This window comes from Mastacembelus armatus, chromosome 24 (genome assembly GCF_900324485.2).
Source record: "Mastacembelus armatus chromosome 24, fMasArm1.2, whole genome shotgun sequence".
In the NCBI taxonomy this organism is placed as follows: domain Eukaryota; kingdom Metazoa; phylum Chordata; class Actinopteri; order Synbranchiformes; family Mastacembelidae; genus Mastacembelus; species Mastacembelus armatus.
In genome coordinates, this window is record NC_046656.1 from 1,832,354 (window position 1) to 1,852,399 (window position 20,046).

General features: G+C 42.7%; 1 protein-coding gene across 1 annotated transcript in view; it reads left to right on the forward strand.

Moving 5' to 3' along the window:
- Nucleotides 1-14,143, forward strand: part of stxbp6l (syntaxin binding protein 6 (amisyn), like) — a 37,901-nt gene extending 23,758 nt beyond the window's left edge. The window contains exons 6-7 of the mRNA XM_026318775.1: nt 12,849-12,982; nt 13,112-14,143. Of these exons, the coding sequence (XP_026174560.1) occupies nt 12,849-12,982; nt 13,112-13,135 (158 nt within the window). The 3' untranslated portion in view covers nt 13,136-14,143. The remainder of the gene's footprint in view (nt 1-12,848; nt 12,983-13,111) is intronic.
- Nucleotides 14,144-20,046: the final 5,903 nt, after the last annotated feature.

Sequence of the window (20,046 nt, forward strand, 5' to 3'; positions counted from 1 at the left end):
GATATAACTGAGTGTCATCTGCATAGCAGTGGTAATTAATAGAGTGCTTCCTAATGACATATCCTAAAGGAAGCATGTACAGGGTGAACAGAATCGGTCTTAGCACGGAGCCTTGTGGAACTCCATAACTAACTTTTGTTCCTGTGGAAGGTTCATCATGGACATGAACAAACTGGAATCTGTCCGATTAATAGGATTGGAACCACTTTAACGCTGTTCCTCTGATACCAATCACATGCTCCAGTCTCTGTAATAGGATGTTGTGGTCAATGGTGTCGAATGCTGCACTAAGGTCTAGGAGGACAAGTATTGAAACAAGTCCATTATCTGAGGCTAAGAGAAGATCGTTGGTAACGTTCAACAGTGCTGTTTCTGTACTATGATGTGCTCTAAATCCTGATTGAAAATCTTCAAATAGTTCATTCCTGTGTAAGTGGTCTGATAGCTGCTTAGCAACAGCTTTTTCTAGGATTTTAGAAATAAATGGCAGGTTGGATATTGGTCTATAATTAGCCAAGACTCCTGGATCAAGACTAGGCTTTTTGAGTAAAGGTTTGATTACTGCAGTCTTAAAGGCCTGTGGTACGTAGTCTGATACTAGAGATAAATTTACCAAGTCCAATAAAGATGAGTTCATTAATGGCAGGGTGCCTTTAAGCAGTCTAGTCGGGATGGGGTCTAAGAGACACGTTGATGATTTCGATGAAGCAACTACTGATGTAACTGATGTATCCCCAGATACATGGACTCTACACCTTTCCATAACACTCATTTTGGGCTACTTAACGTTCGCTCCCTCTCTCAAAAAGCATCCCTCATCTTTGACATTATTCTTAAACAATCTCGACATCCTGTGCTTAACTGAAACCTGGCAGCAGCCCAACGACTTCACTGAACTTAATCAATCTATTCCTCCTGGTTTCACATATCTCACCCATCCACGCCTCTTGGGACGCGGTGGCGGCCTTGCCATACTGTTCAACCTTAAATACAAAATATCCATCCACCCCACTGTCACCTTCCAGTCCTTCGAAGCTCTCATAGCACGTATTCACGGTCACACACCAACCTTCTTGGCCAGTATCTACCGCCCACCAAAACCTAACCCGACCTTCCTGGATGAACTGTCTGACCTTTTAGCTAACCTCATCTCTCTGTCAGCCAACATAATTCTTCTTGGTGATTTTAACATCCACTTCGACAATCCCAACAACACCACAACAAAAGACTTCATTTCCTGTCTGGACAGCTTTGGGCTCCAACAATACATCACCTCCCCAACACATTCTCTACGCCACACCCTCGACTTAGTCTGCTGCTCTGGCGTCACAGCTCAGTCATGTTCTACCCTCGACACCTTCTTCTCCGACCACAAACTAGTCTGCTTTAACTCCAAACTACCTATCTTCAAAACCCACCTCTCCCGCACCATCACCTTCCGTAACTTAAAGAACATCGACCTCCCCTCCTTCACTGCTGCTCTCAACAACCTTTCATGTACTAATTATACACCATCCCTCTCCAACATGTTATTCAATTTCAACCATGAGCTACGAAATCTACTCGACACCTTCACCACTCAAAACTAGATCTGTATCCTTTACGCACTCTGCTCCATGGTACACCCCCAAATTCCGCCTCCTCAAAACCCAAGCCCGTCGCCTTGAACGTCTCTTCAAAAATACCGGTTCATCCACCCACAAGGACTTATACCTAAACCACATACTGAAGTACAAGCAAACCATTACTCAAACAAAATCTGACTTCTATGCCTCTCTTATTGTATCTGCCTCTGGCTCCACGCGTTCCCTCTTCTCCACTGTCAAAAATTTATTGGGCCCTCCCGATACTCCTCTCTTCCCCTCACTCTCCACCACCTTGTGCAATAACTTCCTGGATTTCTTCTAATCAAAAATCGAAAATATACACCAGCAATTTCCCCCCATCTGTGACACTGCGAACTGCCTCCACTGTACCCTACCCTGTCTATCAGTATCCTCCCTGCTTTCGAGTTTTATCATTCCACCCACCACGGTTATCTCTTCCCTGATCCTCAAATCCAAACCCTCAACCTGCAAACTTGACCCCCTACCAACCAACCTCGTCAAGCTCTGCCTCCCCTCTCTCCTTCCTCATCTTACCCACATTATTCACACTTCCCTCAGTTCTGGTATCGTACCCCCATCACTCAAGACAGCCATCATCACACCAATCCTAAAAAAACCTGGTCTCGATCCTGCGAACCTTAACAACTTCCGCCCTATCTCCAATCTCCCGTTCCTCTCTAAAATTCTTGAAAAAGTTGTCCACCACCAGGTCCATACCCACCTTGCCGCCAATAGCCTATACGAACACTTTCAATCTGGTTTCCGCCATCTTCACCGCACTGAAACTGCCCTGGTCAAAATCACCAACGACGTCCTAGTAGCAGCAGACTCTGGCCTTGTCTCCATCATCATCCTCCTTGACCTAACTGCAGCTTTTGACACCATCTCGCACAATATTCTCCTCCATCGCCTTGCTTCCATCGGCACAGTCCGTCCATCTCCAGAACTTCCACTCCCAGCCCTCTACTGTCAGTTGTGGCGTGCCCCAGGGCTCTGTCCTGGGGCCCCTCCTCTTTATTATTTATCTCCTTCCTCTCGGACATATCTTTAGGCAACATAACATCAATTTCCACTGTTATGCAGACGACACCCAGCTCTACCCCCCCCTCCTTACCTGCTTACATAATATCAAATCCTGGTTCACCCATAACTTTTTGAAACTCAACCCCAACAAAACTGAAATTCTCCTCGTGGGCACCAAATCCACCCACTCTAAAACCAGCACCTTCTCCATTCTAATTGACAACAATACTGTCCTCCCCTCCCCCCAAGTTAAAAGCCTGGGTGTCATCCTAGACGGTACTCTCTCCTTCACTCAGCATATCAATACCACTACCCGGTCGGCCCACTCCCATCTCCGTAACATAAACCGCATCCGTTCTTCACTCACCATCGATAGCACGGCCATACTTGTTAATGCCTTTGTCACCTCTCGTTTGGATTACTGTAACTCACTCCTCACTGGTCTACCTCTCAAGTCACTTCATAAACTTCAACTTGTCCAGAACTCTGCTGCCCGAATCATCACCAGAACTCCATTCTCACATCATATTACACCTGTCCTTAAACAACTTCACTGGCTCTCTGTGTCCTTCCGTATAAACTATAAAATCCTCCTTCTCACCTACAAAGCCCTCCACTCTATTGCCCCACCATACATCACTGATCTACTTCATATCTATTCTCCGCCTCGTACTCTCCGCTCCTCCAGTTCCACTCTCCTCTGCACCCATACAGTGCGCCTGGCCACCATGGGCGCTCGATCCTTCAGCCACACTGCGCCCCACCTTTGGAACATTCTCCCTCATCGCATCCGGTCGTCTCCGGACTTACCAACTTTTAAATCATCACTCAAAACGTATCTGTTCCGTATAGCGTTTTCCACCTAACTCTCTTAACTTCTCAAAGCAACCCGTGATGTTCTCCCACCCTCCGCCTATTTCATATTGTCTCATATTGTTTCATATTTGTTGTTCTGTCATCTGGGTTTCTGTGTTTACTTTTACTGTACATCGCCCACTTCCTAGATACGCTACACTTTTGCCTTTACATTCTGGCCCTCGGTTTATGCACTGTTGTTATTGTTGTTTTAATGTACTCTATATATTTCATGCTGTATGCTTCCTTTTTCTCTCTGTAAGGTGACTGTTGGTTCTAATCAAACATCTACACAGAGACTTTCTTTTCTTTGTTCTAGGTTGAGCTCGTGACTTTTAGGAGATGCACACTTGGTGCTATCCCCGGCTGCAGCCCCGAGCCCGCTCAGAATACTTTAATTTATATCTGGAGGTGGTTACATGACTTCCAGGCACCGTCTCACTTTACACAATAGGGGAGAGTTGAAACATAGGTTAACTTCAGAGTTCATACAGAGTTCACATCCATACATTCGCATGTCTTGGTGATTTGCACAGAAAAACAGAGAACATCCTTGACTGTGATATGCCTGGTTACACCCTTTACATAAATCTGTCTGCAAAATGACAATTCTCATAACACAGTTAGCAATTTACAATGCCCTTATTCTAACATTTCCCTCCTGTTTGTCATTTTCACCATAGTATCAGAGTTTTCCATCTTCCTTGTAGGATTTTCTGGAAACTCGTCATTATGACTAAACAAGATTTGGAGAAGCAAGGCTCTGTGAGGGGTTGGGCGAAAACCTTCAGTAAAGGAAAAATTCCCAACCGGCCCCCAGGCTCCTGGGCGACCACCTCTGGTCCTCTATCAGAGCACAAACAGTTACACATAATCAGTATTTACACAACCTGTAGCATGTCTGCAAGAGGATACTTGGTAGGTCCTGATCCGTAGTTTTTGTAGCTGTATGCCGAATTGGAAACCCCTTTGTTGGGAGCAAGTGGTATTTACAGTCTTGTAAATATTTACAGTCTGTGCTTGCATAACAGACAATACTTAGTGTCCCTAGACACAGAATCAGCCGATGGAGAGCCATAGCTGGGAGTAAGGATCAGATGGTCTCTTCAGCAGCCAAGGGTTTTGATACCGGCCGACTTCCACCTTACTCGGCTCCTAGCGGCTGTAGTATCTTGCAGTGGCTCTGGTGAATCCACGTGGGTCTCACCTGAATCTTCACTGCAGTGGGAGTGGTCAGGATCACTGTATAGGGCCCCTCCCACTTGGGAGTGGACCAGGTCTTCCTCTTGATGACCTTTATCAGGACTTGGTCACCAGGCTTGACTCTCTGCACCTGTGGAGACAAAACATCTCTTGGCAGATTATTTGCACTCATAACTTCTCTAGTTTGCAACATCTTGCTCATCCATTCAGCTAGAGTAGTTTCTCCTTGAGGTTTTTCACACACATTTTCACAAATGGGAAGTGTAAAAGATCTTCCATAAAGGATTTCAAACGGGGTCAGGCCTCTGTCTGTTGGCGTGACCCTCATATACATTTTCACCAGGAGGAGACATTCCACCCATGTCCTTCCCGTTTGCTCCATAGTTTTCCTCAGTCTCATCTTTATAGTGCCATTAGTTCTTTCTACCAGGCCTGCACTTTGGGGATGGTATGAACAGTGCAAGTCAAACAGGATTTACAAAAATTTTTTGAGTAGTTATTAAAACCTGGTGCGTGAAAATACTTTTCCACTGCATATACCATCCCTCCTGTTGACACATGGCAAGGCCCATGCGTCAAAATAGCTGCCGTATGATAGAGACTTCTAGGCAGACAAAATTTGTCTTTAATCTTAAAAAGGTCTTGCTCAATTATGGCTCTTTCTTTGAGCCAAAGTTGCTGTTCAGCCGGTGGAGCTCTTTTCTGCATATCTGAAAGTACTTCATGATCTATAGGCTGTTTCACGTCTTCCATGAGGTATAGGTTACATTTTCCAAACTGTCCCTGCGCCGCTGCTTTTCTGGATTCAGTCAGGGCTCTGCCTTCTGGTGTTAGTTTATGACCCAGGAATACAACCTCAGCAGCAGCCCACTGTAGCTTTTTTGGAGATGCTTTGTTACCTGTTCTTTCTAAATGTTTGAACAGTGCTATAGCCGTGTCTTTGTTATGCTACTGAGTGTCTGATGTAATTAAAATATCATCCACATAGGTCAAAATTTGACTATGTGAGGGCACATGGAATGTAGATAAGCAATTTTCCAATTCTGATGCAAATATAGTAGGGCTATCAACATAACCCTGTGGCAACCTGGTGTAGGTGAGTTTCTTTCCCTCAAAGGTGAACCCAAACCATCCCTGTGAGTCTGGATGTACTGGGATAGAGAAAAAAGCATTACTGAGATCCACAACCGTGAACCACTTAATTTCAGGTTTTATATGGTTCAGCAAAGTGTGAGGATCTGGGACACACGGGGCCCTACTTTCAACTGCTTTATTTACTTCCCTTAAGTCTTGAATCATCCTCCAACTCCTCCCATCAGCCTTTTTCACTGGAAATATAGGGGTGTTACACTGAGCCTCTGGTGCTCTCACCAGGATCCCTGCATCAAGCATCTCTTGTACTACCGGCCTGATTCCCTGAAGCGCGTCTGGTTTAAGGGGATACTGCTTTATCCTAGGTCTATAGTCAGATTTAGGTTTAATAATAACTTCTGGAGCTGTAGTCATTAGGCCTACATCAGTTTTGCTTCGAGACCAGAAACTGTCAAGCACCTCAGCCAAACACGGATCTAACTCCTCCAGAAGTAACACTCATTCTCGGTCATCCTCCCCCATGTGAGCACGGGGAGTGGCCGTTACAACCCAATTTAAGTTTTTGTAAAAACAGCTTCCCACACTATTACTAAACCAGCCTCCTTCTTCTTCATGCCAATCACAAATACTCTCAGCTTTATTCAAAAACTGCTTTAACTCCTCCCAATGCATGTCATTCGTCTTAGACACTGACAAATGAGGATTATGTGACCATCCCATCAAGAGGCGCTTAGCTTCTGGAGGAAGACTAACAGAGCAGACTGCCTTTCCTTTCCTATCAGTATAAAGGGTCTTAAGCGTTATTCTCTGTGGCCCTAACTTCTCAAACTTCCGTACATAATCAAAATCTGGACCTGGGGTGTGTTTATAATAGAGAGTGACATGCATCTGCTCTGGGGAGAGGCTTTCTGAGTGTGGTGGTTGAGGATCAGGCAGCAGGCGCAGGAGCTGCTCTCCTGTGCATCCAGGGTCAGGCATGGGCAGATCTAGGGACCACCAGTAATGTGGTGCCCCTTGTTTCAGCACTACATAAGAGGGGATCTCCTCCCCCGGGCCTATGGCTGCCATCCCGTTTGTAGTAGGTATTAGAGATATTTTTAATTTGCTCAACAAATCTCTGCCCAATAAGTTCACAGGAGAGTTAGGACACAAAACTGCCATTACCTTTTCCTGAAAGCCAGATGCCTCATCCTCAATCATAAAACTTTGGGAGAAACTGCAAGGGGTGACCTGTCCATTTGCTGATTTTACAAAAATATTATCACCTTTTGTCACTCCAGGAATTTTATCCCTCAAAACTGTTCTGTCTGCTCCTGTGTCACACAAAAACTTTATTTTCACTCCATTAATTTTTAACATTCTAATGGGCATTACCTTATTCCCTTCTGCACTATAATAAGTGTCTACAATTTCTTCAAGGTCCAACATTTCGACTACAGTAGGGCCTAGTCATGCTTGGGGGTTAAAGGGTCCTGGTCTCCTATACTCTTCTGATCGTCTGCCTTCATCTCTCCCTGAGCTCTGGTTCTGCTCATCACAATCACGGGCAAAGTGTCCTGGTCTACCGCAATTATAGCATACATCATCCTTCCATTTCCTATTTCCAGAACCTCTTCCTGAGCTCCCTCTACCTCTGCCTCTTCCTCTGAATCCTCTCCTGCTATACTGTGAAGGACCTCCTCTCCCCCTGTCACTCATGACATCCAGTAGTGCAAACACTGCAGCTTTTGATTGTTGTTCTGATTTATGTTTCTGTAAGTCTTGGGCATGCTGTGCATAATTCATTATTCGAGTCACTCCATCTGTGGGTGTACTAATATTTAGCTTTCGGATGTGGTGGGTGATGGACAGAAGAAACCCACTCAGCAAGGCCTGTTTCAGTTGTTGCTGATAGGGGGAAGCGACAGTGTCAGAGGGATCCAAACCACTGTTTGCTTTAAACACTTCCTCTAGCCGTCCTCTATAGTACTACACATCCTCACCTTCTTTCTGTTTACATTGGGCAATAGCTTGGTAATCAGGAGGTTTAACAAATGCATTTTTTACTCTATCTGTCAGTAATGCAACTTGGTTGTCTAAGACTGGGTCTCCGGGGGCCAAAACCTCCCCCGCCGGAGTCCGCCCTGTATATCCTCCCCTCACTCCTCCATATCTGTGTCCTAAAGCTTTCCTGCACACTGAGTCAATTTCCTGCCCGTCCAAATTGTAAGTTTGTCTAAGTTGTTGCAGATTTTCAATCCATTGACGAACATTAGCGAAGGGGTCCCCTAGCCCTTTTACTGCATCCTCCAGCTCCTTACAAGACCACGGTCTCCTTACCAGGAGAAGGGGCCTGTTATCATTCCCTACTCCAAAATGAGGGTTAGGCACCTCTATGGTTGGAAAGATGCTGGCTGGGTCAGTCAATGGTGGCCAGGGCGGCGGATCAGGATGGGGCCCCATCCTTGACCCATCGCCCTGGAGGTCCCTAAACGGACTTAATTTTAACATGGCCTCTGCCAGTCCTTGGACCTCATCACTTAAAGGACCATACAGATTTCCTGATCTAGTGTGGCTAGGACTGATTAGAGCAGGTCTAGCCGTAGGAGGCGGGGTCGCGGCTGCCTTTGCTGCCCCCGTCACAGGTGCGGCAGCCGCAGCAGCCGCTTCTTCTTGTTGAATTAATGGTTGTGGACGCCCTACAAAATCAGCTGGGTCCTCTTGGAGGGCTGCTATGAGGGACTTTTTATCTCTTCTCTTCTCTTCTCAGCTTGCTCTTGCCACTTTACTGCCTCAATGAGCTGAAGTTTAAATTTATCAATTTTCCTAGGTTCTACTATGGCCATTTCTGCTTTTAACTGAGTTACCAATTTATCGCATGCGCAGGTTTCCAATTTTCCAGGAAACTCATACTTTTTCTTCCATTCTCCTAAATATCTCGCTGATCCAGGAGAATAAGTGTTCATAAATTTAGGATCCCCCATTAATTGGGGTTTACTGTTCCCCTTTCCCATAGTTGCAACTTTGGCACAAGCAAACGATCAGTCACAACAGCGCGGGGATCGTCCACTGTATCAGGCTTCTACAGGTACTAATTACCTGCGGATACAGCCGTCCACCACACTCAACTTCTCAATTTTTACTTGTGCCCAACAAATAACACACAGTTTAAATAGGTAGTGACACTGTTCTACTCAGCCGACAATAGTCCGTCAACTACAATCAATCACACGTTCTCATTCACTCACACGTGTTTCAGTATCCCTGATACTTTCTTTTCGTCCCTGACGAATAGCGCTTTTACTTTTCAAGTGTCCCTGACACTACTATGTCCCTGACATAGGTTTCGTCCCTGACGAACTTACAGCTGCTTTCTAGTGTCCCTGACACTGCTATGTCCCTGACATAGGTTTCGTCCCTGACGAACTCTGCAGCTGCTTTCTAGTGTCCCTGACACTGCTATGTCCCAGACATAGAAGTCAACGCAGCTCACCTATTTCTGCAGATACGTCTCTTGTCCGGCTTCCGTCAAGCAGCAGAAGTGAAGAGGATCTTTTCAGGCGAGTAGACACCGACCTCCCGTCGAATTCACGAGGGTGGATTTTCCTAGGGGACCGACTGTGCACAGTTTTCCAGCGTCCTCGTCCTCCTCTTCACCGTTGATGCTGTATTGGAAACCGGGCGGAAACACCAATAAATGTTGGTTCTAATCAAACATCTACACAGAGACTTTCTTTTCTTTGTTCTAGGTTGAGCTCGTGACTTTTAGGAGATGCACACTTGGTGCTATCCCCGGCTGCAGCCCCGAGCCCGCTCAGAACACTTTAATTTATATCTGGAGGTGGTTACATGACTTCCAGGCACCGTCTCACTTTACACAATAGGGGAGAGTTGAAACATAGGTTAACTTCAAAGTTCATACAGAGTTCACATCCATACATTCGCATGTCTTGGTGATTTGCACAGAAAACCTGGGTTTCCTCAACTGTGATATGCCTGGTTACACCCTTTACATAAATCTGTCTGCAAAATGACAATTCTCATAACACAGTTAGCAATTTACAATGCCCTTATTCTAACAGTGACCTTGAGACTTTGAAAGGCGCCATGAAATAAAATGTATTATTACTATTATTACTATTATTATTATTATTATATCAAGGAAGAACATCTGTGTTAGGATGAGGCTAGAGTGGATGGGTAGACTTTCCCCACATCAAACAAGTGTCTGATTCCAGTATGAAACTTTTGTGACATACAAAAGAAACAGTTTTTATGCCTAAAGCCAAGCTGTTTACTTGACTTTGACTTTGCATCAATATGAGATGCCCGTGATGCCTACTGTGTTATATTTACTGGTTTGTCATTTTAATCAGTTACTGAGGCAAAAATTCTTGCTGTGACATTTCTGAGTGACATATATTCAACTCTAACTAATCAGAACTCTGTTATGACATCTACACAGGCGCTGTAGTTAAAGCAACACATTAGCAAAGCAGCAGCTTCACTCTTCCATCTGAGCCTACACTAGAATGTGTATTGCATGCAAAACACATTGCATTGCAGAAATGACAAAGCATATAAAAGATTTATATTGTATTTACGCAAGTGTGAGTAAACTGTAGACAGCTGGATGGATAGATAAACCTTTCCAGTTTTCCAGTGCATTCAGGGACTCAAACAATAAACGTCCTTCCTTCTTTCCTTCCTGGTGTCCTCCATACCTTAATTGTAAATCACCACGGTTGGTCAGATCATCTTCTCTTGGGCATGTGTCTCTGACTCATTTTCTTTTCTATCTTTTTGTTGATTGTCCTCACTGTGCTGCACCTCTTTGCTGCAACAGAAAGGCCTCTCTGTAATGTGGTGGTCCAGTGAAAGCAGACTTTGTTTATTTCGGGGATGTTGATACAATAGCTGGTCTTTAAGAAGCCTGGGGCTTAGAGACAGAGCGGGAAGCGAAGTGCACCATTGAACCCGCTGACAGGCACAGTGTAACGTGGGTGATGTGCCAAGCTACGTCAACAAACTAAGTTACAATTCACAGTCAATCTCTGACTTATGCTGGTATTAATAATAACAGTACAGTATGATGCTTCAGCCAGATAGAAGAATTGTCTTTACAGGTTTATACTCACAGCAGTGTTAATTTTGATAGCAGATTTTAATTTAGTTTTAGTCATAGTCTTTTGACTTTTAGTTTTAGTCATATTTTAGTCATCTGCTTTGTTTTAGTTTTAGTTTACTGTAGATTTAGTCGACTAAAATATATTGGGTTTAATTTAAGTGTAATTTAGTTAAACTATTGTAATATACAAAATAACTTAAAATTAAATAAAAACAAGTTTCATTAAACATATGGAATATGGCCTTTTCATAAAAGACCAAAAATTACATATACATTGTTTATAACTTGCATATGACATTCTTCATTCTTTAACTCAGAAGTGCAACTACAAAATATTTAAAAGAAAAAGTGCTCCACACCGTTTACACAAAGTCTTGTTTGTCTTGACATCAAACGCGAAATTGACCCATATATATAAAAGCAGTGGTCAAAACAAAGCATCTAGTCAGGGCTCGACAAGGGCTGTAGTCAGTGGCTGTAGACAGATAACCTGGCAGCTTGGCTGTGGCTGAGGAGGGGTATATAACTCAAATGAACAAAACAAGGCATAGGTGAAACAAGTCAAATAATCAGGTCAAAGTAAAGGGAACTCTATACTTTTAAGGCTAGACTTAAAACCTTCCTCTTTGACAAAGCATATAGTTAGGGCTGGCTTCAGGCAACCCTGAACCATCCCTTAGTTATGCTGCTATAGGCCTAGACTGCCCGAGGACCATCGGTGCACTGAGCTCCACTACCCTAACCCCCCCCCCTTCCCTTCCCCTCTCTTCTCTCCTCCCACCTCATGTATATTCCACCATTGAATGTTACTAACCTTGTGCTCTCTCTCTCCCCTAGTTTGTGCTCTCTCCCTCTCTCTCTGTTCTCTCTGTACCTTCTGCAAGTGTCCCTGGTCCTGGAACTGTATATCGCTGATGTGCAGTTACTGGTCCCACCAACCTGCAGTGTCTATTTGTTGTTTATTGTTGCAGTTCTTTTCTCTCTGCTCTATCCACTCACCCCAACCGGTCGAGGCAGATGGCCGCCCAAACTGAGCCCGGTTCTGCTGGAGGTTTTTTCTTCCGTTAAAGGGAGTTTTTCCTCTCCACTGTCGCCAAGTGCTTGCTCATAAGGGAATTGTTGGGTTTTTAGTTTTAGTTTTTATAAAGTGCCTTGAGATGATTTGTATTGTGATTTGGCGCTATACAAATAAAATTGAATTGAATTGAATTGAATTGAATTGGAATGAGACAGAACAAAACCAAACCCTAAATGATCCTACAGAATAAAAGCACAAAACAGGAAACTCAAAATACAGATCCTGACACTCACTCACATTTTCGTCTCGTTTTTATTAGATAATGAAAATGTCAATATATTTTAATTATAGTTTTCGTCATCATCACTTATTTAGTTATCGTCTCATTTTTGTCAGTAAAAACGTGTCGTTGACGAAAATTATAACGAAAATATTTTGTCAACGAAATTAACACTGACTCACAGGAATTTCCGTGGGGTCATACTTGCTAACACTTGTGCTTGAATAGCTGGCTTTGCAGTTAAAGGTACAGAAAACTCAAAATTGTGAATATCTTAACCCTTTGGAGTCATATGCTATTTTGATTACTTTTGCTTTCAGCTTTATATACCACATTACAAAATGTTTACCATGCCAGTGGTCCTTTTTTTCAGCAAATTATCAATATGACTTGACAATTGTATTTTCACGTCAATATGCTGAACCAACATACTGCACCCTAAAAGACACAAAACACATCCCATCTCTGTTTTTACTTGAAACAGAAACTTGCATAGCATTTCAAGCCAACATAACATAAGTTGAACATAAGTTTAAGCAATGCTCAACACGACTTTTATTTTTTTTTTTGTTTTTATTTTGAACTCACCAACTGATTTGATCATGCCAGTGTGATTAGAGACTCCTAAGTGCAAACTGATATGTGTGTGTGTGTGTTTCACAGGGAGCAATATGGGTAATGTAGTCCAGAGAGTGAATGTGGCCCTAGGGGAACGTGGAGACAGACTGAGTCGCGCTGAGGACAAGACTGTGAAGCTGATGCGCAAAGCTCAGCAGTTTGCAGATACTGCTCACAAGGTGACAGAAATATATAAATATTTCTACTGTTAGCAATATATGTAATAATAACATTAGTGTTTCTATTTAAAGAGATATTTGTATTATTTTTATTACAACAAACATGAAGCTGTTTTATTTCTTGTGCAGCTGGCTCTGAAGTATTCAAAGTAAAGTCTTACAAGATGAGGATAAATTCTAAATAAAGGATGGATGCTAACACGGTTGATGCAGTCGGCCTAGCTGATGCTGCTAACTCCTCATGAAAGCTGTTTGTGAAAAGAAAACTGAGGTTTGGACTTTTACTAAAAATAGCTTCTTTTAGAACTGGGCACAACAGCAAGAACTACATCTGATTATAACCTTTGCTTTTTCTGTCGGAGATGGCTCTGTGCCACAATGATTATCTGCACTGTGTTCAGTTTGAATGTTTTGCCTGATGTCAGCTATACTCTACTTTCTGAGAAAAGACATCTAGACCTTTTTTTAATAGTAGCTTATAAATACCTCTCATTTTATTTTTAAGCCACTGCAAACCTTCCTCTGACAGTGACTTCATTGCTTTTACCCAGCATTTATTACTTTATTTGAAACAGTACTTGTATCACCTTGTATCATTGCACTGCTCGGAGTGAATAGCAACTTACTAAAATGTTTGATTTGACATTACTGTGCAATTTATTAGCACATTCGTTGCTATTAATTGGTATTCTCTGTTCATCATTTGTGTGTGCAGTATAACGTGCACTGTCATATTGTCAAATCTGTTATCCTCTGTGTCCATATTGCCGTGTCTCAAACTCTCTTTATATTTCGTCTGTTTTACTGTGTTGTCTCATACATGTATGTTATTGCTGTTCTTACGTTTCTGTTGGAGTCCTGTCTTTGAGAGTGGAGTGAAAATGAATAACAAGGTTCAGGTAAGCTTCATTGAGTCCTACAGTGAGCAGTGAGAGTGAAGCTGGTCTGATTAGTAAAGTCAGGATGACTTAAGAAGGTTGAAATGTAGACTTTGTTGAAACCCTTAGTGTTTCTGTCAGTCAGTTGTCTTATGACTGCTTTAAACAGTAAGTGGAGTATTTGTTCCTGTAAATTTAATCCAGTTTGGACTTTGTGCTTTGGAACATTCATCTAAAAGAAATGAATTCTTAACAAACTTCTTGTTGATGTTTTATTTATTGCTTTTGGGTACAGTTTAGCATATATGATGTAAATGCATCTAATGTATATATTAACCTATTAACAATAATCCAATTAAATAAGACTGAGCCTGTATGTCGACTTCTGCTTCTTCACACACAGCCACAACAGAAACATAATTAAAAATAACACTGTTGTTTATTGTTCTCAGTTGTTCTCAGACAATACAAATGCACTGTTTTAAAATGTGAAATTGATCTAGTGATTCAGGAGTTTGTATTGAAACAATAATTTCAGGTTTTGACATAAGTTGTCAGGTAATGGCATGTGTCGTGGAGAATTCTGCAGCCATGGCCGAATACAACTGTCAAACCCCTCATGAACATTGTTTTGCTTCTTCTTCTTTTCCAGTGTTTGAAATCAAACTCTCAAGTTGACTAAATCTCAGCCAAAGGTTTATTATGCACTTGCAACAGTTATAAAAATAAACCCGAGTGATTCGTTCTTTGTTTCAAACTTATATACATTACCTGATCTCCTCCTGTGGTCCTTCATTCTAAGCCCATTCTCCCTATTACTTAAGCCCTTCCTGTGATCCAAAAATGTCCAGACTCTTGGGTTCTTAAAAATGAAGTTAATATAATACACAGCAGAGTGAAGAGTAGCAAAGATGTGAGATAAATAAGAAATTAAAAATATTAAAAAATACTAAGTGGAATAAAACTATAAAGCTACAAAAACTATAAGTGTGTACAAGATGTCCCTATGGGTATGTACAGTATATGGACATTGATGGATATGGTGACATTAAATGAAAGATATGAGATTTAAATGAACATACTGTATAAGATTGCATATATAAGATTAAATGAATGCTTTTGGAATGGATAAGGTTATATGTTAGATACATGAATTTTAGAGCTACATATTCCACATTTTTTCCCCTGTTGGCTGTTGTCAAAATATATCAGGGTTGGCAGCAAGATGCTGTCCATTGCTCAGATGATCATCAAGATCATCACGATGACTGTCATCTTGAGGGAACTTTGACAGCAGGTATGAGTTGTAAAACATCCCCTCCCTTCTTAGCTGGGAGTGGGTAAAAGCCTGTCTGTTCTCCTGTCCCTATATATCAATCACAACATACAATGCTCATGAGTATAATACTTAATAGACTGTTTTTTACTAACATAATTAAGCAAGAAACATTGATTATAATAAGGCAAATAATTATACTAACGGTGATCACATCTTTGGAATCACACACACAATCATAACACGATTGTAATAAGTATTTCATAACATCATAGATAACTGTTAGGTAAATTCTTTTAACAAATAGACTCAGATGACGAACTTCAGTTTTTAATCAGTTTTACTTGCACAAGGAGTGACAAGTTACATGGCACACACTTCCTGTTATGACTCTAGAGGGCATGTTGGTTGTTGGAAGTACAGTTAACGTTGTTTGTTTATTTGTGTGACCATAGCAACATGGAGGTGGTAGTGCATGCTCGGAGTCAGGAAGTGCTTCCCCATGCAGTCATCAGCTAAAGCTGTCTGAGATCAGTCAGTCATCAGCTTCTCAGAATAGTATGTTGTTCTTTCTCCCTCTCTGCTAAAGGCAACGTCTGTAAGTATTAATCTAATGGCATTTGAGCAAGTTTGTGATTTGTGGGAATGTGGAGAAGTTATTTGCGTTGCTAACGTAAGCTAGCTTTGTAGTTTACTGCTGCTTCCCCAGGTATTACTGTGATGTTTGGTTTGATTAATAATGTGGATATTTTGTTGTATTGTGTTTGTAGTTTTACAAGATTCCCCGTAAATTTCATGGAGATCAATCACGTGTGTCCTGGAGTTTTTGGGAGTGTTTAAGGTGGATGGAAATACAGCCCATCACGGTAAAAAGATGGCAACACAGCTAACGAGGGACATAAGAATTGCCATTCTAAGAAGCTACTCAAGATAAAAGCAGCTAGCATTACAGCCTTCAGTCGGCTTTGCACTAGTTTTCTCCTTGTGATACTGGAACCACAGCGAGCCATAATGTTGCAACGCAGTAACAGAGGAAATGGAGGTAACCTTTCTGAATCTCTACATTCAAGGAGCAGTCGCTCATCTGCTACATCGTCCAGCTCAAAGATCAGCATAGCCATCGCCAAGGCAAAAGCAGTGCAGGCTAGAGCGGTACATGCAAAAAAGGAAATTGAACTTAAAGTGGAGCAGTCCCATATTCAAGCTAGTCTTGATGCATTAAATGAAGAAAAGGAAAGAGATGCTGCTGTAGCAGAGGCAGATACTCCCATTGCTGGTTTAAAGGATATGAGCTTGGAACTATGCAACGAGGTTGATGACCCGGTCCCTCAATACAGGCCAGCACACCGCTGCCTTTGTGGTGGGACAAGCCATCCTATGCAGCAATAGTTCATCTGCCATAATAGAGAGTGACAATGCTTTACCAGCACTTCACCCTCCACGTTTCCAACCAAACAAAGTTATCCTTCCATCACCCCCAGCCACTAGATATAAACCAAATTGAAGCTGCTGCCTCTGACCACATAAAGTTTCACCCCTATCCTCCAGCTCTTCAGATGAGTGGAGCCCTGAAACAACAGAGCCTCAAGCAGGCTCCACAGTCCCCTCCAATGCTTCAGCTTGATGGAACATGTCCGTAACAGAACGTCAAATAACACTCTCCACTCACCTTGATGAAATATATGGCTCGCCAGAGGTCGTCAAACAGGATCTGTTCGATAAACAAGAAAACTTCCTGAAGGTCACAACAAAGGACCCACAAAGACTTCGGGATCTTCTGGAACTTGCTGTTTTGCTCACCGTGTCACAAATGAATGTCAAGGGTGGCCACATCTGTCATCCTACAGAGGAAGAACTGCTGAAAGCCAAAGTGTGCATTATAAAGTGTCCAGTGTCCAGAATGAGTGCTATGCAGAGGGGCTCAAGTGCATCAACTCAGGATCCAGCATTCTATATTCCAGCAGCCTGTGGAAATTGCACCTAATGATAGACAAAGACCAATTTCTTAGGGTAGGAAGCCGGATTGGACAGTTTAAGTATAAACGAGGCCCATCCTATCATCATTCCTGGCCGACACCATCTTGCAACCCTTCTTGTGTCACACTATCATGAAGCAGTGAAACACCAAGGAAGACATCTTACTGAAGGTGCCATTCAAGCTGCAGGGTTCTGGCTGGTGGGAGCCAAACGCTCAATTAGCAGTCTGCTTTACAGATGTGTCACTTGCAGGAAACTGAGGAGCAAGACTGAACATCAGCAAATGGCAGCCTTGCCAGCAGAATGGCTGCAAGTGGCAACTCCCTTCACCTACATAGGTGTCGATGTCTTTGTTTCATGGGACATCGTCTCATGCCGCACAAGAGGAGGAGTCTCCAACAAGCGATGGGCTGTGATGTTCTCATGCATGTGTTCATGAGCAGTTCATATCAAGGTAATTGAGGCGATGAGTGCCAGCAGCTTTATCATCACCTTAAGAAGGTTCTTTGCAGTCGGGTCCAGCAAAGCGGATACACTCCGACTGCGGATTCATGTTCTGAGGACCCAACTGTTCATTTCTTGGCGGTGGATAGTTATTTCCCACCCCAGGAGGTCCAACTCCCGGTCCCACCTGATTGGGAGGAGCTGCAGGCTGTTGCAGTCTGCTGGCACAGCATCTGAGAAGGAATTAGCGTACCTGTCCTACTGCTTGTTGCAGCTCTCTGTTAGCTTGAAGTAACTCTGAGGTGTTGGACTTAGCTTGATAATAGCATTTCCGTTGCACTCCTTTCTTCCTGAGTGTTCAGATTCTGGTGCGTGTCAAGTGAGACAGCTTTCTGGTCATGGTGACATAGTTTCTCTTGTGCATTGTTGCTATTTCCTCTTCCAGATCACTTTCAGTCTCGAACTGGTCCCATGATTGTGATAGAAACTTGTTCAGCTGGATCTTATCAGCTGTAGTAATCTCCTCGTCTGGTGGAAACAGCTGTCTATGTGGATTAGGTCTGAAGGGTTCCTTAGGTGCTGGTGTCTCGAACTCTGGATCCTCCCGATGTTCCTCCTCAGAGTCCAGGCTCTCTGGACTCAAGTATGCTGGCCCAGAAGGTCTGGTGTCCTCACCCTGTCCCTCAGATCAGGAAGGTTCGAGGGTCCTTCTGGCGCTGCTGGTGGCTGATCAGTGAAGTGGGCTGGTCGTGCATGGACAATGACAGATGCTCTCGGTGGCTGTGGCATCACCATTGGTAACCAGTGTTGGCCCCTGGGTGGTTGCTGCTCCAGGTTGTCGCTGGTCCCCCTATGATGAGAGAATGGCCCAACCGGTGTCTCCAGTGAGGTTAGGTATGGTACAGCTGTCGACTCATGAGATTAGTCTGGCCTGCTAACTTCCTCAGCCTGACTGATAGGTGCCACAGTGGCTACAGGTGTCATGTTTCAGAATGTCTCTGCCATTTTGTATAGTCTTTATGCAGAGTAAAATTTATTGTAATTTATATGTGAATGTACGTATATTATCCCTTAATTTCTTAAAATATATTTACACTTGTAAACCTTTATGGAGAGTGGATGGTGACCTCTGCCATTTTATACTACCTCATCCATAGTATTGTCATCGTTTTTGTCATATGCTGTCAAAGTAACATCATCGTACGCAGTGGAAATTGACCAGTTATGGTTTTAATGGCACGTGAAATTAGGATGCGCAGCAATGGTAAAATGCAGCAAGTTATTACCATGACCAACAGTATAAACCCTCCTACTATTAATCCTATCATTCTCAGTAATTTAGTCCAGCCCATCCTATTTATCCAGTCCCAGAAAAATTTTAATTTAGTGTTCCAATTTGAGTTGTTCACATGTTCTTCTCACATTATTTTCATTTCTTTCAGTACATTAGTCAAATTACTATTAATTAATTCAGTATATAGTATATATTCACTATTAATTCAGAATCTGTATGCATTGGTATTATCATACAGCAATCATCTCCAAATTCCTCACACACCCGTTCATCTTTAGCTAGCATAGTTTCTATAACAAATCTGTTTTGCAGGGCCATTACTGATGTGGCATGCAACTGCTCTTTTACCAATCCAATGGCCAATAGGGTGTGGTTTATAAATCACTGATGATTGTACCATAAATAGTTTACCCATCTACTGTTCCTGGCAATATACTGGGCATCTGAAATATACCCACTGAAGCGAATGCTTCCTACTACTCTTCCTGATATTATCCAATCAGATCTCAGGGCCTCATGTTCTGATGGGACCCTATAAGGCACTTAGTCCCATGACACATATACTTCTGGTTGATTAGTCCAACCCCTTTCTGACTGTGACCTTCTTCCTCTACTCCCCTTTTAGTTCGGCCCTTGGCTTGATTGCTTCTCTGAGTGATTAGTGTCAATTGTCCTGTTAACATTATTGATGCACATATACCCTCCCAATTTGGTGGCAACCTATGCATTACAGTAGCATTAGCTTCACAAGTCCTAGAAAAAGCTGTTGCTAAGCAGCTATCAGACCACTTACACAGGAATGAACTATTTGAAGATTTTCAATCAGGATTTAGAGCACATCATAGTACAGAAACAGCACTGTTGAAAGTTACCAACGATCTTCTCTTAGCCTCAGATAATGGACTTGTTTCGATACTTGTCCTCCTAGACCTTAGTGCAGCATTCGACACCATTGACCACAACATCTTATTACAGAGACTGGAGCATGTGATTGGTATCAGAGGAACAGCGTTAAAGTGGTTCCAGTCCTATTTATCGGACAGATTCCAGTTTGTTCATGTCCATGATGAACCTTCCACACGAACAAAAGTTAGTTATGGAGTTCCACAAGGTTCTGTGCTAGGACCGATTCTGTTCACCCTGTACATGCTTCCTTTAGGATATATCATTAGGAAGCACTCTATTAATTACCACT